Source organism: Anomaloglossus baeobatrachus, chromosome 1, assembly GCF_048569485.1.
Source record: "Anomaloglossus baeobatrachus isolate aAnoBae1 chromosome 1, aAnoBae1.hap1, whole genome shotgun sequence".
NCBI classification, from domain to species: Eukaryota; Metazoa; Chordata; class Amphibia; order Anura; family Aromobatidae; genus Anomaloglossus; species Anomaloglossus baeobatrachus.
In genome coordinates, this window is record NC_134353.1 from 436072198 (window position 1) to 436100195 (window position 27998).

At 47.5% G+C, this 27998-nt stretch overlaps 1 protein-coding gene across 2 annotated transcripts in view; it reads right to left on the reverse strand.

Moving 5' to 3' along the window:
- GAK (cyclin G associated kinase) overlaps positions 1-27998 on the reverse strand; it is a 414917-nt gene that overhangs the window by 24806 nt on the left and 362113 nt on the right. For both annotated transcript variants that reach the window (XM_075352640.1, XM_075352641.1), the window contains exons 21-22: positions 27493-27987; positions 20702-20863 (exon numbers count right to left, since the gene is read on the reverse strand). In XM_075352640.1, coding sequence (XP_075208755.1) covers positions 20702-20863; positions 27493-27987 — 657 coding nt within the window. The remainder of the gene's footprint in view (positions 1-20701; positions 20864-27492; positions 27988-27998) is intronic.

Sequence of the window (27998 nt, forward strand, 5' to 3'; positions counted from 1 at the left end):
CTACTATACTGCGCTCTATCCGGGATCTCCCGGTCTTCTGCTCAGACATAGAAATAAGGCTTCCTTCCCTAGTGGATTGGGAGTTACAGTTGCAATCCAACCCACCCCGTCCGATATGGCAACAGGTGGACTCCAGAAAAGGGGGGGGGGGGGGGTTGGGGGTCTTCCTCCTCTTGGTCTAAGGGACTAGTGAAGTCGACTGGAGACAAATATCTCCTAGGCACTGGAGCACTTTGATTGCAATCCTGGTTTTGAAGTATTGCTTTCTCGGGGAAAGTGGGGAATGTGATTCATGCTCCCCCCTGTTTACCGCAGAGACTCTAGATAGTTTTTTTTCTATATAGTAGTGTACCACCCCGGGGGCTCGGCCAGCTGCCAAGCCGCTCTGATCTGTGCTCGTCGGTGGGTGGCTCGAGCTCCTCCCGGACCCGGGGTCACGTCGCTCTGAAGGGAATGCTGGCGCTACGTAAGGGGTGGTGTTCGGTGGGGATTTTCACGGCCGAGGCGGCGGTTGTTTGGGGATTAAGTTCGTGACGCCACCCATGGGTTGTGGTGAATGGATGGACACCACCGCTGCCGTTGACTAGGCTCCCGGGGACGGTGTTACGCAGCTTGGTGTTGGGGGGGTGATGGTCCCAGGGGCTAGAGGGTGCTGAGGAGGGGGAATGGATGCGTGCTGGCGTGTCAGTGCGGTGCGCGGCCCGAGGGCACTGTTGTACTCACTATTACAGACACAATGGAGTCTCTGGTAAACCAAACAAGATGGTGGACGGTGCCCGCAGCTGGCTGCGCTTCTCCCCTTTTTTTAGGTTGGTGGTTTCCGCCTTTCTCCTGCACCTCACTTTTAGTAGTAATGACGACTTTTATGCCTGAGCAACGGTAGTCCGCTCCCCAGCTTTATGTGTGCCGGTAGAGCCCGTTTGCCCACAGACGCTGGCCCGTGGGATCTCGATGCCTGAGCGGTGGCTTTCTATCCCTCTGGTTGGGCTGTTGTCTTCAGTAGGGTCTTGGGTGGGAAAGGACCTAAAGTCCAGACCCCAATCAGTGAATTCGACTCAGTCCAGTGGCTTCTGAGCCTCGTACTGGGTCTGAGTACCCCTCCTGGTGCTCCGGTTTCCAATCGGTTCCCCGGTTCGGTACCGGAGGGCCACTACCCGGTCCCGGTCCCTTGTAATCCCAGCTTCTGCAGGCGGCCACCACCGTCTGCCTCTTGGCCACAGGGTATACGGGCTCCGACCCAGATCCCTGACAGAAGTCTTCTCCTCCTAACTCTCTCCCTACTCCTCTCCTTTCCTCTCCCTTTCACCTCCAGAACAGATCTGCTGTGTTTACGGTGTGAACGTCAGAACCGGAGAGGGGTGACTCAGGGTATTAAGGTTGGCTGCTGGTACCTTTTTAGGGGCAGGAGTTTGTGCAAGGGACTACCTGTGACTACCTGGCTAGTCCAGGGTGTCACAGTAGCTGTTCATATTTTTGCTAATTAGTATAACTTGTTTATTATTCCAAATAATATTTGCATTTTTTTGCTACTAGGGCGGTGGGAACTGACTACTCCCTCTTCTCTTTGTTATTTTAAATTTGGTACATGGTATAGACGGCAGTGCCCAGTGCTGCCAATCCCCTCCTAGGGTTAGAGATACCTTGGTTCCTCCTACAGAAGAGTTAGCCAAGTAGGTCAGGGGAAAGATATTTTTAAGTTAATTTAGTATTATGCAAAGTTTTTCTTCTTTGACCCTGACTGGAGAGGGCGGTGCTGAAGGCGAGAGTCTTTGCCTGTGGCCCTGTACCTCTTCGGTAATACTTGAGATGTATAAATGTTATGCATTATATGTTATGTGTTGTGTCATTGATCAAGAGGGGTATGGCGCTTAGTGAAATGTGGACCCAGCGAGCTGATGTGTTTTTTTTTTTTTTTTTTTTACAGGAGACACAATTAAATCTTAACGGGAACTGCAATTTTGCTAGGCACCTATACCCTACAATTTTCCTAGCGTCCCAAGCAAGAAAAAAAGCTGGAGTGGTGGTTCTGATATCAAGGACCTGTCCCATCCAAATTACCACTTCACTGGCAGACCCGCAGGGTAGGTACCTTATCTTAAGGCCCCGTCACACTAAGCAACATCGCTGGTAACGAACAACTTTTGTGACGTTGCTAGCGATGTTGCTGTGTGTGACATCCAGCAACAACCTGGCCCCTGCTGTGAGGTCGTTGGTTGTTGCTGAATGTCCTGGGCCATTTTTTAGTTGTTGCTGTCCCGCTGTGAAGCGCAGATCGCTGTGTGTGACAGCGAGACAGCAACAACTAATGTGCAGGCAGCAGGAGCCGGCTTCTGCGGAGGCTGGTATCCACAGTAAACATCGGGTAACCAAGAAGCCCTGTCCTTGGTTACCCGATATTTACCTTCGATACCAGCCTCCCTGCTCTCACTGTCAGTGCCGGCTCCTGCTCTGTGCACATTTAGCTGCAGCACACATCGTGTAATTAACCCCATGTGTGCTGTAACTAGGAGAGCAGGGAGCCAGCACTAAGCATTGTGTGCTGCTCCCAGCTCTGTGCACATTTAGATGCAGCACACATCGGGTAATTAACCCCATGTGTGCTGTAACTAGGAGAGCAGGGAGCCAGCACTAAGCATTGTGTGCTGCTCCCTGCTCTGTGCACATTTAGATGCAGCACACATCGGGTAATTAACCCGATGTGTGCTGTAACTAGGAGAGCAGGGAGCCAGCACTAAGCATTGTGTGCTGCTCCCTGCTCTGTGCACATTTAGATGCAGCACACATCGGGTAATTAACCCGATGTGTGCTGTAACTAGGAGAGCAGGGAGCCAGCGCTCAGTGTGCGCTGCTCCCTGCTCTCTGCACGTGTAGCTCCGTGCGGTGGTAACCAAGGTAAATATCGGGTTGGTTACCCGATATTTACCTTAGTTACCAAGCGCAGCATCTTCCACGCGGCGCTGGGGGCTTGTCACTGGTTGCTGGTGAGCTCACCAGCAACTCGTGTAGCCACGCTCCAGCGATCCCTGCCAGGTCAGGTTGCTGGTGGGATCGCTGGAGCGTCGCAGTGTGACATCTCACCAGCAACCTCCTAGCAACTTACCAGCGATCCCTATCGTTCTTGGGATCGCTGGTAAGTTGCTTAGTGTGACGGTACCTTTACTTGGGACATACAAGGACGTTCCAATCACTCTGTGCAATGTATACGTTACTGATACCTCTCAGGTCCTCTTCTTAAACCGTGTATTTCTAAAACTAACACGCCTTTCCTCTTGAGCGTGGCTTGTTGGAGATTTTAACACCATTTTCTCTGACTCTTTGGACAGACTATCAACCAACTGCCAGGCCTGACTCAAAGTAGACAATCGGCTAACGTTCGTAGGCTGATCCGCAGGTTTGCCTTATTGGACTTGTGACGCATTAAGCATCAGTCAGAAAAAACCTTTACCTTTTATTCTCTTCCCCATAGCACGCACACCAGGAACGATTTTTTTCTTCGGTAATATTCAAAACCTTAGATTGACGAGCAATGTGTAGATTGGCGCAATAACGTGGTCAGACCATGCGCCAATGACTCTCACCCTAGATCAGACAACAACACGTACAAGGGTCTGCCATTGGAGACTTAATGAATCCCTCCTCAAGAGAGCAGCCTACAGAGACGAACTGGAAGCGGGGTTGATAGAATATTTTGAGAATAATGAGGGGTCAGTATCTAATTTTTACACTGTTTGGGAAGCCCATAAGGCCATCTTTAGAGGACAATGTATAGCAGGGGCTGGCTGGCACATTTTAGCCTGGGGGACAATCGTAAGGCAGTGGCCCTCAAGTTGCGTCGGCCCACCTTTGGTCTATTTATCTCTGGCCACTGCATTAAAGCAACAGTGGTAACAGGCTTTATGAACAGACTGGTACATATATATATGGGAACAGAACCGCGCTTACTGCTTACATAGATACTGCAACAAAACCAAGATGACTACATAGATATGGGAACTGCAAGGAGCTTACTACAGAGATAAGGGTGCAGAATCGAGCTTACTACAGAAGGGAACAGAACCAAGCGTACTACAAAAATACAGGAGAACCGGGCTTACTACAGAGATAAGGGAGCAGAACAGAGTCTACTACAGAGATAAGGGAGCAGAACCAAGCTCACTACAGAGATACGAGATCAGAACTGAGCTTACTACAGAGATATGGGAGCAGAACCGAGCTCACTACAGAGATATTGGAGCAGAAACGCGCTTACTACAGAGATAAGGGAGCAGAACCAAGCTTACTACAGAGATACAGGAGCAGAACCGAGCTTACTACAGAGATACAAGAGCAGAACCGAGCTTACTACAGAGATAAGGTAGCGGAACCGAGCTTACTACAGAGATAAGGGAGAAGATCCGAGCTTACTACAGAGGAAATGGAGCACAACCGAGCTTACTACAGAGATAAGGGAGCAGATCCGAGCTTACTACAGAGATACGAGATCAGAACCGAGCTTACTACAGAGATAAGGGAGCAGAACCGAGCATACTACAGAGATACGAGATCAGAACTGAGAGCTTACGACAGAGCTATGGGAGCAGAACAGAGCTTACTACAGAGATACAGGAACAGAACCGAGCTTACTAAAGAGATACAGGAGCAGAACCGAGCTTACTACAGAGATACAAGAGCAGAACCGAGCTTACTACAGAGATACAAGAGCAGAACCGAGCTTACTACAGAGATAAGGGAGCGGAACCGAGCTTACTACAGAGATAAGGGAGAAGATCCGAGCTTACTACAGAGGAAATGGAGCAGAACCGAGCTTACTACAGAGATAAGGGAGCAGATCCGAGCTTACTACAGAGATACGAGATCAGAACCGAGCTTACTACAGAGATAAGGGAGCAGAACCGAGCATACTACAGAGATACGAGATCAGAACTGAGAGCTTACGACAGAGCTATGGGAGCAGAACAGAGCTTACTACAGAGATACAGGAACAGAACCGAGCTTACTAAAGAGATACAGGAGCAGAACCGAGCTTACTACAGAGATACAAGAGCAGAACAGAGCTTACTACAGAGATAAGGGAGCGGATCGGAGCTTACTACAGAGATCAGGGAGCGGATCCGAGCTTACTACAGAGATCAGGGAGAAGATCCGAGCTTACTACAGAGGAAATGGAGCAGAACCGAGCTTACTACAGAGATAAGGGAGCAGAACTGAGCTTACTACAGAGATAAGGGAGCAGAACGGAGCATACTACAGAGATACGAAATCAGAACTGAGAGCTTATGACAGAGCTATGGGAGCAGAACCGAGCTTACTACAGAGCTATGGGAGCAGAAATGAGATTACTACAGAGATATGGGAGCAGAAGCAAGCTTACTACAGAGATAAGGGAGCATAACTGAGCTAACTACAGAGATATGGGAAAAGAACCGAGCTTACTACAGAGATACAGGAGCAGAACCAAGCTTACTACAGAGATACAGGAGCAGAACCGAGCTTACTACAGAGATGCAGGAGCAGAACCGAGCTTACTACAGAGATGCAGGAGCAGAACCGAGCTTACTAAAGAGATACAGGAGCAGAACCGAGCTTGCTGTACCCATACAGGAACAAAGTCTTACTTACTCAGTCTACTACATACAAACAGCAACAGGACACCAAGCCTCCTACATAGCTACGGGAACAGAACAAGCTTACTGCAAAGACATAGTACCAGAACAAAGCTTACTGCTTAAATATGGTGCCATAACTGAGCTTACTATGTTGATATGGGAGCAAAACCACACTTGCTACATAGATATAGTACCATAACCCAGCTAACTACATATACAGCAATTACAAGAGCTTATCCTATATTTTCAATGTTAAACTCGTACGGAACACGGCTGGCACACGGACTATATGCCATCTGTGTGCTGTGTGTGTTTTTCACGACCCCATAGACTTCTATTGGCCTTGGTCATCTTCGATGCCGGAAAAACAAAAGATGTCTTTGTAAGGATCTCACACTGTCTGTGTAAACACACGGACATGCGAGCAGCACCATAGCTTATAATGGGTATGCGTGGTAACCATGAAAAAAACGGATACAACACGTACCAGATGCACAGACACGTGAAGGAGGCCATAAGTTGGTGACATAGCTACGTCACAGTGCAGGGGTTAATTTCACTTCTTTATATACACATGGAAAGACAAATGAAATTCCCTAACACATGTGAATGAGCCCTTAGGGCCTGTGCCCACAATCAGTGTCAGCAGCGTCTTGGACACAAAGTGTTTTCACGGAGTCTAAAATGCTGCATTGTACAGTACAGGCACAGTGGATGGATTTATAGAAATCTCCGGCCCCCTGGGCTTCTTTTAGATGCTCCATAAACTGACCTGTGGCTCTGCTTTCCTATCCTCAGCATGTCAATTTATTCTAACAACGATGCTAGTGCTCTGAGCGGGAGAATACAGTGAATATCCGCTGACAGTCACTCTGATGGTGTGCACGGACAGCGCAATCTTCCGGGCAGGAGCCTAGCATCTCCACCAGAGAAAGTATGCTGCGTCCAGACTGTGAGGACACCTGATGTTGGACACATACTGCACGATATCCCGCCCAGGAGCCCAGCGTCTTCACCAGAAAAAGTACGCTGCATCCAGACTGTGAGGACACCTGATGGTGGGCACGGACTGCACGATATCCCGCCCAGGAGCCTAGCGTCTCCACCAGAGAAAGTACGCTGCGTTCAAACCGTGAAGACGCCTTATGGTGGACACTCACAAGTGTAGATTTAGTATTGTGCCCTAAAGATACGTTTTACACATACACAATACACTATAAGGCTACGAGCCCACGGTCTGGACATGATGTGTCCTGGACGCAGTATGTCCTCTCCTGCGGGGCCGCGAGTGCTCTCCGCCGGGACCACAGCGGCCTGTGCCCACAGTCAGGGTCTGGGCCGCAGTGGTCTCTCTTCTGTTCTCTCTGTGGAGACACTTGTGGCTACACAGCAATAAATTGACATGCCAGGGCTCGGGAAGCCACACCACAGGTCAGTTTTTGCTGAGGGCTGTACACACACAGTGGCATAAGATTTCTAAAAATCCCATCCACTGTGCTTTTACTGTACAATGCAGCAAAAACACTCTGAATCCAAAACACTGTGAACCCTGATGGTGGGCACACAGCCTTACATACAGGCATCTTACACAGATACACAACCCCAGAAACACGAGCTGTAAACATACAGTACAGATATATATATACACACCTGCGTACAGCCGTATACACCCACACACACCTGCGTACAGCCGTATACACCCCCACACACCTGCGTACAGCCGTATACACCCCCACACACCTGCGTACAGCCGTATACACCCCACACACCTGCGTACAGCCGTATACACCCCCACACACCTGCGTACAGCCGTATACACCCACACACACCTGCGTACAGCCGTATACACCCACACACACCTGCGTACAGCCGTATACACCCACACACACCTGCGTAAAGCCGTATACACCTACACACCGACGTACAGCCGTATACACCCACACACACCTGCGTACAGCCGTATACACCCACACACACCTGCATACAGCCGTATACACCCACACACACCTGCGTACAGCCGTATACACCCACACACACCTGCGTACAGCCGTATACACCCACACACACCTGCGTACAGCCGTATACACCCACACCCCTGCGTACAGCCGTATACACCCCACACACCTGCGTACAGCCGTATACACCCCCACACACCTGCGTACAGCCGTATACACCCCCACACACCTGCGTACAGCCGTATACACCCACACACACCTGCGTACAGCCGTATACACCCACACACACCTGCGTACAGCCGTATACACCCACACACACCTGCGTAAAGCCGTATACACCTACACACCGACGTACAGCCGTATACACCCACACACACCTGCGTACTGCCGTATACACCCACACACACCTGCATACAGCCGTATACACCCACACACCTGCGTACAGCCGTATACACCCACACACACCTGCGTACAGCCGTATACACCCACACACACCTGCGTACAGCCGTATACACCCACACACACCTGCGTACAGCCGTATACACCCACACATACCTGCGTACAGCCGTATACACCCACACACACCTGCGTACAGCCGTATACACCCACACACACCTGCGTACAGCCGTATACACCCACACACACCTGCGTACAGCCGTATACACCCACACACGCTTGCGTACAGCCGTATACACCCACACACACCTGCGTAAAGCCGTATACACCTACACACCGACGTACAGCCGTATACACCCACACACCTGCGTACAGCCGTATACACCCACACACACCTGCGTACAGCCGTATACACCCACACACCTGCGTACAGCCGTATACACCCCACACACCTGCGTACAGCCGTATACACCCCCACACACCTGCGTACAGCCGTATACACCCACACACACCTGCGTACAGCCGTATACACCCACACACACCTGCGTACAGCCGTATACACCCACACACACCTGCGTAAAGCCGTATACACCTACACACCGACGTACAGCCGTATACACCCACACACACCTGCGTACTGCCGTATACACCCACACACACCTGCATACAGCCGTATACACCCACACACCTGCGTACAGCCGTATACACCCACACACACCTGCGTACAGCCGTATACACCCACACACACCTGCGTACAGCCGTATACACCCACACACACCTGCGTACAGCCGTATACACCCACACATACCTGCGTACAGCCGTATACACCCACACACACCTGCGTACAGCCGTATACACCCACACACACCTGCGTACAGCCGTATACACCCACACACACCTGCGTACAGCCGTATACACCCACACACGCTTGCGTACAGCCGTATACACCCACACACACCTGCGTAAAGCCGTATACACCTACACACCGACGTACAGCCGTATACACCCACACACACCTGCGTACAGCCGTATACACCCACACACAGCTGCGTACAGCCGTATACACCCACACACACCTGCGTACAGCCTATACACCCACACACACCTGCGTACAGCCGTATACACCCACACACACCTGCGTACAGCCGTATACACCCACACACACCTGCGTACAGCCGTATACACCCATACACACTTGCGTACAGCCGTATACACCCACACACACCTGCGTAAAGCCGTATACACCTACACACCGACGTACAGCCGTATACACCCACACACACCTGCGTACAGCCGTATACACCCACACACACCTGCGTACTGCCGTATACACCCACACACACCTGCATACAGCCGTATACACCCACACACACCTGCGTACAGCCGTATACACCCACACACCTGCGTACAGCCGTATACACCCACACACCTGCGTACAGCCGTATACACCCACACACACCTGCGTACAGCCGTATACACCCACACACACCTGCGTACAGCCGTATACACCCACACACACCTGCGTACAGCCGTATACACCCACACACACCTGCGTACAGCCGTATACACCCACACACACCTGCGTACAGCCGTATACACCCACACATACCTGCGTACAGCCGTATACACCCACACACACCTGCGTACAGCCGTATACACCCACACACACCTGCGTACAGCCGTATACACCCACACACGCCTGCGTACAGCCGTATACACCCACACACGCTTGCGTACAGCCGTATACACCCACACACACCTGCGTAAAGCCGTATACACCTACACACCTGCGTACAGCCGTATACACCCACACACACCTGCGTACAGCCGTATACACCCACACACACCTGCGTACAGCCGTATACACCCACACACACCTGCGTACAGCCTATACACCCACACACACCTGCGTACAGCCGTATACACCCACACACACCTGCGTACAGCCGTATACACCCACACACACCTGCGTACAGCCGTATACACCCATACACACTTGCGTACAGCCGTATACACCCACACACACCTGCGTAAAGCCGTATACACCTACACACCGACGTACAGCCGTATACACCCACACACACCTGCGTACAGCCGTATACACCCACACACACCTGTGTACAGCCGTATACACCCACACACACCTGCGTACAGCCGTATACACCTACACACCGACGTACAGCCGTATACACCCACACACACCTGCGTACATCCGTATACACCCACACACACCTGCGTACAGCCGTATACACCCACACACACCTGCGTACAGCCTATACACCCACACACACCTGCGTACAGCCGTATACACCCACACACACCTGCGTACAGCCGTATACACCCACACACACCTGCGTACAGCCGTATACACCCACACACACCTGCGTACAGCCGTATACACCCACACACACCTGCGTACAGCCGTATACACCCACACACACTTGCGTACAGCCGTATACACCCACACACACCTGCGTAAAGCCGTATACACCTACACACCGACGTACAGCCGTATACACCCACACACACCTGCGTACAGCCGTATAGACCCACACACACCTGCGTACAGCCGTATACACCCACACACACCTGCGCACAACCTATACACCCACACACACCTGCGTACAGCCGTATACACCCACACACACCTGCGTACAGCCGTATACACCCACACACACCTGCGTACAGCCGTATACACCCACACACACCTGCGTACAGCCGTATACACCCACACACACCTGCGTACAGCCGTATACACCCACACACACCTGCGTACAGCCGTATACACCCACACACACCTGCGTACAGCCGTATACACCCACACACACCTGCGTACAGCTGTATACACCCACACACACCTGCGTACAGCCGTATACACCCACACACACCTGCGTACAGCCGTGTACACCCACACACACCTGCGTACAGCCGTATACACCCACACACACCTGCGTAAAGCCGTATACACCTACACACCGACGTACAACCAAATACACCTACAGACACCTGCGTACAGCCGTATACACAGAGACCTGTGCACAGCTGTATACACACACACACATTATATGTATATATATATATATAATATATATATATATATATATATATATATATATATATATATATATATCATACACACAATATACACACAGATATAGTCACAGACGCGTATACATATTTGAAAACATTCACATACAAATAATCATACACAAAAGACTGACACAATTCTAGACACATACTGGGGTCTTTTTACTTTTGATGATTGGGGGACACTTCTCTTCTCTGCCGTGCGGCCAGACTTCTTTTATGGTAAATCCCTGTAGGCTAAAGGACCTGTGGTGACGTCACGCCCATGTGATCAGAAGGGGCGGGGCCTCAGCAACACAGCTGATGACCGAAAGAAACTCCAGGTGACCTGGAGTTCTTTATGATAGAAGCAGGGGTCTGAGGTAAGACCACCAGATAGGGGGTGCAGGGGGAGAGGGTAGGGGGGGATCCTGCATGATTATAGTGGACAAGAGGAAACATGGCCACACCCACTAACAATACCGGTCACGCCCACTACTTAGGCAGCTTCTAGCCACTGGGATGTAGTCACAACTATTGTCTGATGCTCCTCGGCTGGATGGAGGCAGCGCGCGCTGCATGACGTCATTATAACACACTTGGCCGCGCACTGTGAACTTCGCGCGGCCGTGTCTCCTGCACTATGCGGCCGGTCAGCACTGTCTGCTCCTGTAATGTGTCAGTGTGCCCGGCCGCATCACAGTACAGAGACACGGCCGCGCGCAATTCACAGTGCACGGCCATGTGTGTTATAATGACATTATGCAGCAGGCGACCGGCCCTCTACAACGGCTGGGAGAGCAGCCTAGGGGGCAATTGCCTGCCCCTCGGCCCAGCCCGCCCCTGATGAATAGCCTTAAGCTCCCGTATTAAAAAGGATAGACTACACCAGACGGAACAGCTCCTCCAGAACCTCAAAGGCTTGGAGAGCAAGATGGCCCTTAGCCCATCAGTACGTATTCTCAGGAATATAGTTAAAACCCGTGCCCAATTGAAAGACTTAGCTGTCACCGCAACAGAAAAATTACTGCTCTATAGCAAACATAAATACTATAATAAAGGAAATAAGTCCCACTCCCTTCTAGCATGCCAGCTTACAGAAGATAGGGGGAATTCATCTGTCTATGCCTTGAGAGATGCAGGGGGGGACTGTTATTATTTATTTATAGAGCACCATTAATTCCATGGTGCTGTACATGAGAAGGGGGTTACATTCAAAATACATATACAAGTTACAGTAGACAGACTAGTATAGAGGGAAGAGGGCCCTGCCCTTGTGGGCTTACATTCTATAGGATTATGGGGAGGAGACAGTATGTGGGGTGTAGATTGGGCGGCAGCTCCGCACGGTGGTCGGGCGGCAGCTCCGCACGGTGGTCGGGCGGCAGCTCCGCACGGTGGTCGGGCGGCAGCTCCGCACGGTGGTCGGGCGGCAGCTCCGCACGGTGGTCGGGCGGCAGCTCCGCACGGTGGTCGGGCGGCAGCTCCGCACGGTGGTCGGGCGGCAGCTCCGCACGGTGGTCGGGCGGCAGCTCCGCACGGTGGTCGGGCGGCAGTGAGTTCATTGTAGATTGTAGGCATTTCTGAACAGGTGGGTTTTTAGGTTCCGTTTGAAGTTTGCAAGGGTAGGGGATAGTCTGACGTGTTGAGGCAGCGAGTTCCAGGAGACTGGGGATGCTCGGGAGAAGTCTTGAGTCGGTTGCGTGAGGAGCGAATGAGAGAGGAGGAGAGAAGGAGATCTTGGGAGGACCGGAGGTGACGTGTTGGAGTGTAGTGGGAGATTAGTTCAGAGATATAGGGAGGAGATAGATTATGCACAGCTTTGTAGGTCAGTGTTAGTAGTTTGAATTGGATACGGTGGAAGAGTGGAAGCCAGTGGAGGGACATGCAGAGAGGAGAAGCAGGGTGGTATTGAGGAGAGAGGTGGATCAGTCGGGCAGCAGAATTAAGGATGGACTGGAGAGGGGCGAGCGTGTTGGCAGGGAGGCCACAGAGGAGGATGTTACAGTAGTCGAGGCGGGAGATTATGAGGGCAAGCACTAGCATTTTTGTAGAGGAAAGATGATTAGTTCAGTTTTGGCCACATTGAGCTTTAGGAAGCGAGAGGAGAAGAAGGAGGATATAGCAGATAGACATTTCGGGATTTTGGACAGCAGAGATGTGACATCTGGGCCAGAGAGGTAGATCTGGGTATCGTCGGCATATAGGTGGTATTGGAAGACATGGGACTTTATGACTTGTCCCAGGCCAAATGTGTAGATAGAAAAAAGTAAGGGTCCTAGGACAGAGCCTTGAGGAACACCAACAGAGAGATGGCGGGATGAAGAGGTTGTGTGAGAGTGGGAGACACTGAAAGTGCGATTGGAAAGGTATGAAGAGATCCAAGAGAGGGCAAGATCTCTGACACCAAAGGGAAGAAAGAGTCTGTTATATCATCACACTAAAATTGCAAAGATTTTTCAGGACTACCTGTCAAAGTTGTATTCCTTGCCTAACACTCTCCCCACAGATCCAGAGAGAACTAATTCATTCATTTCTTGAGCAATGTAGACAGTCTACCCTTACTAAGAATGCTGCAAATACACTGAATAAAGAAATCACATGCGAGGAGATAGGAGAGGGGCTTAAATTACTTCCCAATGGGAAAGAAATCGCCAGGTCCAGACGGTCTTATAGTATACCCCCTACTTAGTTAAATCATTTAATGGATTTCTCACGGGTTCCCCTATACCTACAAGTATGTTACACTCATATCACGCTTATCCCCAAACCAGGAAAGGATGCTATGGATTGTGTCAATTACAGACCCATAGCGTTACTTAATGCAGATTTAAAATTTTTTACTAAATTGTTAGCCCTACGCCTTTTAGTCCTGCTCCCTCACCTTATTCAAAAGGATCAGGTGGGATTCGTCCCATGTAGACAAGGAGGGGACAATACTAGGAAGATAATTGACTTAGTAGAGGTTGTTAATAAAACTGAAAGAGAGGCACTTCTCAGTTTAGATGCGGAGACGGCCTTTGACCGACTGGGGTGGCCATTCATGTTTGAAACGTTAGATCACTTTGGAAGTTCAGGTGCATTTATTACTGCCCTGAAAAGTCTGTATTCGTGCCCCTCAGCTTCGGTCAAGCTTCCTTATGCCACATCTCAACCCTTTCAAATTCATAATGGCACATGTCAGGGGTGCCCTTTGTCTCTCCTTCTCCTTGTTCGAGCCGCTGGCGGCAGCTATTCGCTCCGATCCTATTGTACATGGGGTAATAGTGAGAGAAAGAGTTTAAGTTATCACTATTTGCAGATGATGTCCTGCCGATACTGACAGAGCCACATATCACCCTTCTGAACTTACATACTCTACTAATACATTTTGGAAGGCTCTCGGGATAGAAGGTCAACCGGAGCAAAACGGAGGCTTTGCCCCTTAACATTCTGCAGGCACAAGTGACCACCTTGCAAGAAAACTACAACTACAAATAGAAAGATACATCCTTGACGTACGTGGGAATACAATTAACATCTAATTATAAACGTCTATACCACCATAACTATTCTAGCTTATTTACGGAGCTTAAAAGACTCATACTCAGTTGGAATAAACTCCCATTGTCTCTATTTGGAAGAATCTCCACTGTCAAAATGTCAGTTCTGCCGAAGCTACTTTACTTATTTGAAACCCTCCCGGTGTGTGTGCCATACGAAGAGTTACGTAACATACAGTCCCTTATAGTTCAATTCATCTGGACCCATAAGAGGCATAGAAATAAGAAAACGACTTTGCTTGACAGCAAACTGACGGGGGCTTGTGGGTCCCTGATATAACTAAATACTACTGGGAAACTCATTTAAGTCACATCCATGCATGGTCCAATCGTTGTGCCTTATCTAGATGGATGGAAATAGAGAAGTTATGGGTGGCTCCATTACATCCCAACTCTTATCTTTGGGGCACCTCGTCTAGCAAACCTGACCCACATACTCTAGGCCCCATAGCTTTCACCAAGAGGATCTGGGACTGCTGTGTTAAAAAGTTTCCACTTAGCTCTGAACGCTCCCCTCTGACTTAATTTCTTTTTAACCCCAGGATGCCGGATTGTTTGCAGGGTACCATGACCAAAGTGTGGTTTCACAAGAAGTTGTTTTGCTATGCTGATATAGTGGACTCGCACTCCAAAGTTCTTCTTCCCTTCGCTACCATATCCACTAGATTTAATCTCCCCGACAACTCCCACTATCGGTACCTACAAGTAAGACACCTGATGCACTCTTTTTTTCCTCCCTAGAAGTTTCTACCCCTACACTTTTTGAAAGATTATGCAGTCGGGGTTTCTACCAAGGGCCTTATCTCAGATATATATCGTATTCTATTACCCTCTATCCAAAATAGCAAAATACCCAAGGGATCCACAGTATTTACAGTAGTAAATAGCTGAATCAGAGGGAGCATATAATGTCAAAAGAAAGACATAAAAATTAGCTTTTAATAATACATAGATAAAAAGTGAACAGTGGTTCACTAAAAATGTGAGTAAAAACAGAACTCCTAATCAGCTCATGCTGAAAACAGGGCATAACCATAAGCCCAATAAATATCACCGCTCTAGTACTAAGCTGGAGGTGGTAAACCCTGGCCTATGCGATCAGCCACCATATGAAGTATCCAGGGTGAAAAAAGGCTCAGCACAGACACAGATTCCCCGAGCACCCCTAAAATGGGGGCGGGATGGTAAAGTGTCAATAAAGGCAAAACAAGCAGCCAGGACCTGGGCACCGTGACATAATCCCCAAATGAATGGGAACAGTCTTACCAGATCCAGAAGACTTTCGCAGGGCAGCTTTTTGTGAGGTTAGGGCTCAAAGCTCAAAAGGGGAACTGTCAACCAGTTCATGAAATCCCATATAAAAGCCAAGGAGGAATAACCTCTATTAAACAATGAAACACACACTTCCAACGCGTTTCATGGTGTACAATCTTCAGGGGAGTCCAGGTGATGTATAGTGGGTACTGCCAACATAAGTCACATATAGCAGTATAGCCGTGCCGAAAATCACCAGCTCAGGGGGACCGCGATGCGGAGTTGCTGTGCCCCATCGTACGCTAATCTCCTCCTAGGCTGGTGGGAGGAAACGGAGGTCTTTGGTGGCCTTCTGGATACCGAGGACGTCGTCTTATGGATCAGGTACATAGACGACGTCTTCGTTATCTGGAAGGGACAGGAGACAGATTTTCACCTATTCATGGCCAAATTGAATTATCATTCAATTGGTAACATTGGCTTAAAATTCACCAGTGAAATTGGCAGAAACAGTCTGGCCTTCCTGGACGTGCTGGTGGAAAGGGGACCATAAGGCTGCCTTGTGACCACCACGTTTAGAAAGGCGACACCTAACTCCCTGTTGAAATGGGAGCGCGCCCACCCTGCCCCCCCTAAAGAGAGGGATCCCCAAAGGGCAATTTGTGAGAATGATGCGCAATTGCTCTGAAGAGGCAGGCTTCAAGACAGTCTCTGGACCTGATGGGACGCTTAAGGGAGAGAGGCTATCCGGAGGAAATAATCAGAAAGAGTAAAACTGTGTACGCAATTTGGACCGCACCACAATGTTGAATCCCAACCTCAAAGAGGATGAATCAGCGGACATCTTGAGATTTATCACAACCTACAATAATGGTGCAGTAGACCTTAGAAAAATACTCTCAAAACATTGGCCAGTCCTACAAATGGACCCTCTGATTGAGAAACATCTCTTGAGTTATCCATCTGTTACCTTTAGGAAGGCGAGGTCCATAGGTGACAGACTGGTCCATAGTCATTTTATTGAGGACAGGCCAGTAACGGCAATGAATTCGACCAAAGGCTGCTTCAAGTGTCACGACTGTGTCAACTGCAGATTTATCGAGGAAGGAAAGGAATTTACCAATTACGACAAGGGTAAGAGCTTCCTTATAAGGTCCTTGATTAGCTGCAAGTCTAAGGGGGTCATATATAGGATTAATTGTGTGTGCGGTAAACTCTATATAGGCAAGATTATAAGGGAGAAGCGACGACGGGTGGGAGAGCATCAGAATAATATCATCAATAGAATGACACCCCCGTTGCCAGGCATATCAATGCTTCCCATGATGGTGATTTAGAAAGCTTTAAAATCATGGGGATTAACCTTGTTCGTCCCCCAGTATGAGGAGGCAATTGGGACAGAAAAATTGTTCAAAAAGAATGTTATTGGATATATAGTCATGACACCGTTAGGCCTGAATGAATCCCTATCCTTCACACCCTTCCTAGGAGCACCTTAGAGTTTAAGGCATGTTTAGGAGGGACAGTCTACGTCCGAGTGGGGGCACCATGGGCGTGGGATATTTTAGGGTGCCGACCCCCACATGTTAGGTAGGGTTAGTACCAACATAGGGATACTTCTTAGTGTGCACCTTAGTTTCCCCCCCTTTCCTCCTTCTCTGCATCTGCTAACTTTGGGATTCTTGACTACCGTAGTGGCCTGTCCTCATATGCCTATTGCACACACCATTAGCTACCCTTGTTTGAGGGGTTTAGCAAACATTCCTGGTAGGGTATAGCATCATTGGTTTTTTGCCTATCTGGATAAGTCTACCATGTGTCTATATTGCTCTATACCTTTATATGTGCACCTGGTATTTAGTTTTATATTCCATACTTTGTTGGTCTATCGGACCGACCTACCTTTACTCTCCCTGTAAGTATGTGTTACCCCTTGTCATATTGCCTATGTATGATTAATTGCTGCCTGCATTCCTCTCCCCCCCCCTCTGACCGTCCTCCCCTACCTCTATCTGCTGATAGTGAACCGAACTGACCTCTATGGCCTGTGTTTTTTCTTTTAATATTATGAATTCTGACCAGTTACAGTGTTTGCATACCCATCACGATTTTGGCCCTGAGCCTACGTGGTTTAATTATTTCACGCGATGCTGTGTCTCTACCAGTGGGTGTACATCCGCAATGGTAATGCCCCCTGTGTTTACATTTTCAACCAGCATGCGTTCCACTCACCAGGATGTTATGTCACTGTGTGAGCCCGCGGTCGCTTCAATGTGACGCAACTACCGATGACGCGGTACATCCGGTCTCAATGATTTCTGGGAGTACGCGTCACGGACTGTGTTTGTGCTTCTGCGCCGGGCTATAAATGGAGCCTGCTCCCGGACGCTCAGCGCGGCACTTTTGAAAACTTTATCCACTGGGCATGACGATATCTGTATATTATGCACGTGTGGGGCTTATATATATTTTTTTGAATTGTTTGTTTTATAGTGATTTTGGGCACGGCTATACTGTTATATGTGACTTATGTTTGCAGTATCCACTATACATCTCCTGGACTCCCTTGAAGATTGTACACCATGAAACGCGTTGGGCGTGTGTATTTCATTGTTTAATAGAAGTTATTCCTCCTTGGCTTCTATATGGGATTTGATGAACTGGTTGACAGTTCCCCTTTTGAGCTTTGAGCCCTAACCTCACAAAAGGGGAATCCCGGCACACAGTATATGAAAAAATGGTAAGTCCAGGTATGGTATGCTTGAACAAAATTTCTTTATTTTTCAACAATTATTGTACTGCCCGCCCAACGTTTCGGCTCACGCAGGAGCCTTCATCAGGGGTCAAGAGCACTAAGAAAAAGAAATATGGTATACAAAGAAAAACAAACAGAAACAGTATATAATGAGAAGGGGCTCACACGGTAGTGTAGGATATAAGGTGAATGAAGGAGCCATTCACCTTATATCCTACACTACCGTGTGAGCCCCTTCTCATTATATGCCAACCCCCACCCCCCTTTTTGGTATGTACCGTCATATACAACCCCCTCTTGTTCTCCCCCTCTTTTTCCCTGTTGTCCCTTTAACTCTTTCTTCACCTATACTAATTATATGTTCTCACATCAGGGTTTTCCTTGCCTACCTTATCGGTAGCAACCAATTCCTCCTGTTGGACTAATCCATCTGCTGACTTTACTAAGTAAGTCAAATATGGTCCTACTACTTTTACCTCCTTAGTTATACTTGGTGACATCTTATGCATTTCCTTTTCCCCCTTTTTTTTTTTTTCCCTACAATTTCCTCTTGCTCATAGGTCCTGCTGTACCTACATGATTCTTCATTATAACCATTATAACCATTTTCACGGGTATGTTTCCCATTTTTTCCTTTGCTCCTTGACTACTGTATACTTTTCAGCTTCGCTCTTTTCCCTGTTTCCCTCTCCTTCTCACTATATCTCTTTTTTCCTTTGCATTGTTCTCTTCCTCTTTTCACCCTTCACACTCACAGGATTTCTCCCTTTCTAGCGGTTAGATCCCTTTAGGTTACCCCTCACACTACGACAATGGTTCCTTCCTTTTTTGCATAGTCCCCAATAGGTTACTTTCCTTATTACTTCTTTGATGTAATGTTATGATGCATTTTGTAAATACTGTTTGTTTGTTTTTCTTTGTATACCATATTTCTTTTTCTTAGTGCTCTTGACCCCTGATGAAGGCTCCTGCGTGAGCCGAAACGTTGGGCGGGCAGTACAATAATTGTTGAAAAATAAAGAAATTTTGTTCAAGCATACCATACCTGGACTTACCATTTTTTCATATACTGTGTGCCGGGATTACCCTTCTTGATTGACTTATTTTTTTCCCGAGCACCAGGTCGTTGCAGTGAGCACAACTTATTCTTCACTGCTAACCTCACAAAAAGCTGCCCTGCGAAAGTCTTCTGGATCTGGTAAGACTGTTCCCATTCATTTGGGGATTATATGCCACGGTGCCCAGGTCCTGGCTGCTTGTTTTGCCTTTATTGACACTTTACCATCCCGCCCCCATTTTAGGGGTGCTCGGGGAATCTGTGTCTGTGCTGAGCCTTTTTTCACCCTGGATACTTCATATGGTGGCTGACCGCATAGGCCAGGGTTTACCACCTCCAGCTTAGTACGAGAGCGGTGATATTTATTGGGCTTATGGTTATGCCCTGTTTTCAGCATGAGCTGATTACGAGTTGTTTTTACTCACATTTTTTAGTGAACCACTGTTCACTTTTTATCTATGTATTATTAAAAGCTAATTTTTATGTCTTTTTCTTTTGACATTACTTACCCCCTATCCAGACGAACGGCCAAATCACGCATATATGGGTAAATGGGAGGATTTCCTGGGTGAGACCATTCCCTTGTGTGTGGAGACGGATTTGGGATGGTTCCACAAAAACATCCACGTGCTATGTCTACAAGGAGAATCAGTATAAACTACTCAATGTATTGGTACCACACCCCATGATTATTACACAAACTAAATCCGGCTATACCTGATAACTGTTGGAGGTGTGGAGTTTCCGGGAGGGGGGGGGATGGGGGAGGGTGTCGTGTTTTTTTTCTTTGTTTGCTTTGGAAAAATGTAATAAAAATTTCAGTTCAATATATATATATATATATATATATATATATATATATATATATATATATATATATATATATATATATATATATATATATATATATATATATATATATATATATATATATATATATAAAAAAAAAAAAAAAACAAAAAACACCACACTGCATAGAAAGCATATTTCATGTTTTGGGGAGAAGGACCTCTGGTGTCACTATGGGCAATAATATGGTTAGAGCGGTTATTAATGTAGTTGGCACTTACCTAGGTTTAAGAAGTCCACTTTTGAAGCGGAAGGTGGAGCACTATGTGTAGAAGGATACACATTAGGAGTGGATGCAGAGTGTGGGCTGACTAGTCCTTCAAACAGGTCTGGACCACCTGGCTTATTTTCCGATACAGTGCTTGCAAATGGATCAAATGGGTCTGTAGACAAAATATACAAGGGCAATATTTACACCAGGGAAATTGCTGAAGTCAGATTTGCCTCTGGCTGCATTACCTTTGTGATATGACACTAGTGTGGATGGCTTTTCCCATTTTACTCCACCACCCTGATAATTAAGTTACTAAAAACTGCATTTCATAAATCTGCCTGAGAACTACTCGCACTGCTAACCATGCCCACTTTGCCACCAAGCATGGCACTCATGTAATCAGAAGTAAGAAATCAGATTGTAGAAAAATCTTAGTTTCATTTTGTCTCGTCTCTGGCATTGGACAAGGAAGATGCAATAGGTAAGCAAATAGTAAAAGCTAAAAGAAAACAAGATATGTGTAACCTGGATTGAATTGTGGCTTCAACCCCTTTACATTAACAAGAGGTCAAGTCTGAAGCAAAAAGTCACAAAAGAAATTGAGATCCAGCAGGTCAATTTCACACTATGTGTAAGAACTACCAGAGTGAGTGAATGTACACAGAAATCCTGAAAATTGCCCCAGATTCATTTAAATCCAGTTATTAAAAGGGTTATGCTTCTCTTCCACAAAATCTATTTTAAATGGACTTCTGCCTTGCTGTTCAGAAGTCCACTAATTGATTAGGGCTGGAATCACATGAACGTGTGACTCGCACACATATATGTGAATTCAGATGTTGTTCTTTGTGGGTCTTTCTGCCTTAAAGGAGTTTTCTCAAGAACAAAGTTAATTTTAATCAATAGATCTTGGAATAAGAAGTTCCACAACTGAATGTGACCCTTACTCCATTTAGGATGTGAATCCCCTTAAAAGGGAAGGTGTCGCCGATTTTTATTTTTGTATTAAAAATAGTGATTATGATAGCAAGTATTTTTAATACAAAATTAACATCACTTCTTAGTTTTTATTTCATTCTAATTTTACTGGAGGCACTAGGGGCTGCCCTGCTGAGTGTGTAACGACAGTTACTCATTCCTTTACGGCAGCCCCTGTGCATAGACTCTGATAGTCGGAATCCGACCCCTAGGCTTATCACCGGAGAGCTCCATACTGTGAAATGGACGCGCCCCCTGTGCTGTCCAGATCACAGCAGAGAGAGGAGATCAGCGCCATGTTTCTGTAGCTCACAGCGGTCATGCGGTGTGCTGAACTTTCCCCCTGTCAACCGTTCGGCCCGTGGAGTAGTGTACCGGTGCTCCTCCCCCCTGCCGCCATTGCTACCGTCTCCAATGACTCCCCCACGTTCTCCCCTCATAGCCTGTGACCTGTCGGCCTGTGTGAGTAGTGTACGTCCCCCTCCCTCCCTGGCCGCAGCGGGCGTGCTTGTGCTTTTGTGTGTGTGCGTGTGGCAGAGCATTTTGTGTGCGTGTGGCAGAGCATTTTGTGCGTGCGTGTGGCAGAACATTTTGTGTGCGTGCATGGCAGAGCATTGTGTGTGTGTGTGCATGTGGCAGAGCATTTTGTGCGTGCATGTGGCAGAGCATTTTGTGCATGCATGTGGCAGAGCATTGTGTGTGCGTGACTGGCAGAGCATTGTGTGTGCGTGCCTGGCAGAGCATTGTGTGTGCGTGCCTGGCAGACCATTGTGTGTGCGTGCCTGGCAGACCATTGTGTGTGCGTGCCTGGCAGAGCACTGTGCGTGCCTGGCAGAGCATTGTGTGCGCATGCCTGGCAGAGCATTGTCTGTGCATGCGTGTGGCAGAGCATTTTGTGCCTGCGTGTGGCAGAGCATTTTGTGCGTGCGTGTGTCAGTGCATTGTGTGTGCGTGCGACAGTGCATTGTGTGTGCGTGCATTTGGCAGAGCATTTTGTGCGTGCATTTTGTGCGTGCATGTGGCAGAGCATTGTGTGTGCGTGCCTGGCAGAGCATTGTGTGTGCGTGCCTGCCTGGCAGAGCATTGTCTGTGCGTGCCTGGCAGAGCACTGTGCGTGCCTGCCTGGCAGAGCATTGTGCGTGCATGCGTGTGGCAGAGCATTGTGTGCCTGCGTGCGACAGAGCATTTTGTGCGTGCGTGCGACAGTGCATTGTGTGTGCGTGCGACAGTGCATTGTGTGTGCGTGCGACAGTGCATTGTGTGTGCGTGCATTTGACAGAGCATTTTGTGCGTGCATTTGGCAGAGCATTTTGTGCGTGCCTGGCAGAGCATTGTGTGTGCGTGCCTGGCAGAGCACTTTGCGTGCCTGGCAGAGCATTGTGTGCGCATGCGTGTGGCAGAGCATTTTGTGCGTGCGTGTGACAGTGCATTGTGTGTGCGTGCGACAGTGCATTGTGTGTGCGTGCACTTGGCAGAGCATTTTGTGCGTGCATGTGGCAGAGCATTGTGTGTGCGTGCCTGGCAGAGCATTGTCTGCATGCGTGCGACAGAGCAGTGTGCGTGCGTGCGTGGCAGAGCATTGTGCGTGTGTGGCAGAGCATTCTGCGTGGGTTGCAGAGCATTGTGTGCGCGTGCCTGGCAGAGCATTGTGTGTGCGTGCCGGTGGCAGAGCATTTTGTGCGTGTGTGCGTGTGACAGAGCATTTTGTGCGTGGCAGAGCATTGTGTGTGCGTGCATGTGGCAGAGCATTGTGTGTGCGTGCATGTGGCAGAGCATTGTGTGTGCGTGCATGTGGCAGAGCATTGTGCGTGCGTGGCAGAGCATTGTGTGTGCGTGCGTGGCAGAGCATTGTGCGTGCGTGCATGTGGCAGAGCATTGTGCGGGCGTGCATGTGGCAGAGCATTGTGCGTGCGTGCATGTGGCAGAGCATTGTGCGTGCGTGCATGTGGCAGAGCATTGTGCGTGCGTGCATGTGGCAGAGCATTGTGCGTGCGTGCATGTGGCAGAGCATTGTGCGTGCGTTCATGTGGCAGAGCATTGTGCGTGCGTGCATGTGGCAGAGTATTGTGTGTGCGTGCGTGGCAGAGCATTGTGTGTGCGTGCGTGGCAGAGCATTGTGTGTGCGTGCGTGCCAGAGCATTGTGTGTGCGTGCGTGGCAGAGCATTGTGTGTGCGTGCGTGGTAGAGCATTGTGTAAGTGTGTGTGGCAGAGCATTATACGTGCGTGTGGCAGAGCATTGAGCGTGCGTGGCAGAGCATTGTGTGTGCATGCGTGGCAGAGCATTGTGTAAGTGTGCGTGTGGCAGAGCATTATACGTGCGTGTGGCAGAGCATTGTGCGTGCGTGGCAGAGCATTGTGTGTGCATGCATGGCAGAGCATTTCGGGTGGTCGTGCATGCAGAGCATTGCACCGTCATGCTGCTCGGTCACAAACAGTATATACACAGTGTTCACACGGTATATACACACAGTATATAGTGTATACACACACAATACACGGTATATAGTATATACACACGTTGGCTCCAACTCCCTCATGCTGCTTGGTCCCACACAATATATACACAGTGTACACACGGTATATAGTATATACACACAGTGTATAGTATATGCACACAGTACATGGTATATAGTATATACACACGCTGGCTCCCCCTCCTTCATGCTGCTCGGTCACACACACAGTATATATACAGTGTACACACGGTATATAGTATATACACACAGTATATAGTATATACACACACAATACACGGTATATAGTATATACACACGCTGGCTCCCCCTCCATGCTGCTCGGTCAAACACACAGTATATACACAGTGTACACACGGTATATAGTATATACACACACACACACACACACACACACAGTATATAGTATATACACTCAATACACGGTACGGTATATATTATATACACACGCTGGCTCCACCTCCCTCATGCTGCTCAGTCACAGTGTATATACATAGTGTACACACGATATATAGTATATAAACACAGTAAACTGAATATATTATATACACACGGTGGCTCCGCCTCCCTCATGCTGCTCGGTCACACACAGAATATACAGTGTTCATACGGTATATAGTATATACACATAGTACATGGTATATAGTATATACACGCTGGGTCCCCCTCCATGCTGCTCGGTCACACACACAGTATATACACAGTGTACACATGGTATATAGTATATACACACAGTATATAGTATATACACTCAATACACTGTATATATTATATACACACGCTGGCTCTGCCTCCCTCATGCTGCTCGGTCACACAGTATATACACGGTATATAGTATATACACACAGTACATGGTATATAGTATATATACACAGTCACACGCTGGCTCCACCTCCCTCATGGTACTCGGTCACACACACAGTGTTCATACGGTATATATTATATACACACACATTATATAGTATATACACACAGTACACGGTATATATTATATTCACATGGTGGCTCCGCCTCCTTCATGCTGCTCGGTTACACACACAGAATATACAGTGTGTTCATACGGTATTTAGTATATACACACAGTATATAGTATATACACACAGTACATGGTATATAGTATGTACACATGCTGGCTCCGCTGCCCTCATGCTGGGTGCTCGGTCACACACACAGTATATACAAAGTGTACACACACACGGTGTGTCTGTGTGGCAGAGCATTGTGGGCATACATGTGGCAGCACATTGCAGGTGTGCGTGCATGCGGCAGAGCATTGCTGGATCGGGGCGTGCAGAGCGTTATGTGGGGAGCACTATGCAGCTGTCCTTGGTGATACTTTAAACATTTGTGGTCACCAACAAAATGGCTCTGCACTGTGTTCCTACATTTCATGCTCTTTCATCTGTTGGAAACACCCAGATTGGGAGGGGGAGGTGTAATATCACACAGGAGAGCAGATACTGCCTACTTTACTACAGCTGTAATCCAGGCTTTTTCTACAGTGGGCTTTCTGTAGGATTTCAGCAGCTGCTCCCCCTAGTGATTAAGAGTGGAAAATATCAAACTTTTTATTTTTTTTATATTTTGCTCAATTATAAACAAATAATATTTAAACAAAACATTAAAACTTTACATATTTTCAGCTATTGAAAAACAATTTTTGGGCGACACCTTCCCTTTAAATTAAAGCGGAGTCTGAACTTTAAGCTCATATTGATTATATAACTATATCTTGAATATGTATTGGTAAGTGGCTAACATGCAAAAACCTGTGTACCTCTCCAAATATTTCTGGACCTAGTATCATCATATCATCATAGTATCATCATAGTTTTTAAGGTTGAAGGGAGACTAGAAGTCCATCTAGTTCAACCCGTAGCCTAACATGTTGATCCAGAGGAAGGCAAAAAAAACCCCAATGTGGCAAACAAGTTCCAATGGGGAAAAAATTTCCTTCCTGACTCCACATCCGGCAATCAGACTAGTTCCCTGGATCAATACCCTGTCATAAAATCTAATATACATAACTGGTAATATTAAATTTTTCAAGAAAGGCATCCAGGCTCTGCTTAAATGTTAGTAATCACTCATTACAACATCATGCGGCAGAGAGTTCCATAGTCTCACTGCTCGTACAGTAAAGAATCCTCGTCTGTGATTATGATTAAACCTTCTTTCCTCAAGACGTAGCGGATGCCCCCGTGTTCCAGTCACAGGCCTAGGTGTAAAAAGATCTTTGGAAAGGTCTCTGTACTGTCCCCTCATATATTTATACATTGTGATTAGATCCCCCCTAAGCCTTCGTTTTTCCAAACTAAATAACCCCAAGTTTAATAACCTGTCTTGGTATTGCAGCCCACCCATTCCTCAAATAATCTTGGTCGCTCTTCTCTGCACCCTCTCCAGTTCAGCTATGTCCTTCTTATATATCGGTGACCAGAATTGTACACAGTATTCTAAGTGCGGTCGCACTAGTGACTTGTACAGAGGTAGAACTAGATTTTTTTCATGAACACTTATACCTCTTTTAATACATCCCATTATTTTATTAGCCCTGGCAGCAGCTGCCTGACACTGTCCACTAAAGTGAAGTTTACCATCCACCCATACACCCAAGTCTTTTTCTGTGTCTGTTTTACCCAGTGTTCTACAATTAAGTACATAATCATAAATGTTATTTCCTCTACCCAAGTGCATGACCTTACATTTATCTACATTAAACTTCAATTGCCACTTCTCAGCCCAATCCTCCAATTTACATAAATCTCCCTGTAATATAAAATTATCCTCCTCTGTATTGATTACCCTGCAGAGTTTAGTATCATCTGCAAATATTGAAATTCTACTCCGCATGCCCCCAACAAGGTCATTTATAAATATGTTGAAAAGAAGCGGGCCCAATACTGACCCCTGTGGTACCCCACTATGAACTGAGACCCAGTCCGAGTACGTACCATTAATAACCACCCTTTGTTTCCTATCACTGAGCCAGTTTTTAACCCAGTTACACATATTTTCCCCTATCCCCATTATTCTCATTTTATGTACCAACCTTTTGTGTGGCACCGTATCAAAAGCTTTTGAAAAGTTCATATACACAACATCCACTGCATTTCCCTGGTCCAGGCTTGAACTTACCTCTTCATAGAAGCTGATCAAATTAGTTTGACAGGATCGATCCCTAACCTAACCATTTTTTTAAACTAGGTCATTCCTGATAAAGTCTCTTTAATTGACAACCTATTACATTTATTCCCAGTCAGGAAAAACAGCATGCTCTACCTGCAGTGAAGGTCAATACAATAATATTCACCTCCAAACTTCCACAAAGAAACTAGACATTACCAGAAGTAGAAAGTGTGGTGTCAAACGAGGAGCCTGAACCTGCAGATGTTTGAGCTGTGCCAGTGAAAAAAAAATCCTTCCCAGATCCTAAGAAGTTATCAGTTTTGCAGTCATTTGAGAAAGGATTGTCTGAGAAGAGGTTGTCTAATAAAACTGCATTGCTGGCAGAGTACTTTATTTGGGAGGGGACGTCATTGCTTTCTGTAGTTGCAGGTGTGGTATTTAGACCTAATAAATCTGCTTCTACTTCTTCATCCTTAGGTTTTGGAGTGTCTGCACCATTGTCTGATACAAATGCATGATCTGTAGATTTGGAGGCATTGGGAGATATGATGCTTGCACCTCTTTCTTCACTTTCGAGTGCGCTATGCACTTGACCAAAGCCAAAGAACTCCTCATCAGAAGGTTCACTCGATTTATCATTTTTGCTTTCATTGTGATCTCTAGGTGAATACTCTTGGACTCCAATGTGAACTTCTCTTCCTTCCATCTGATCTAAAGATCAT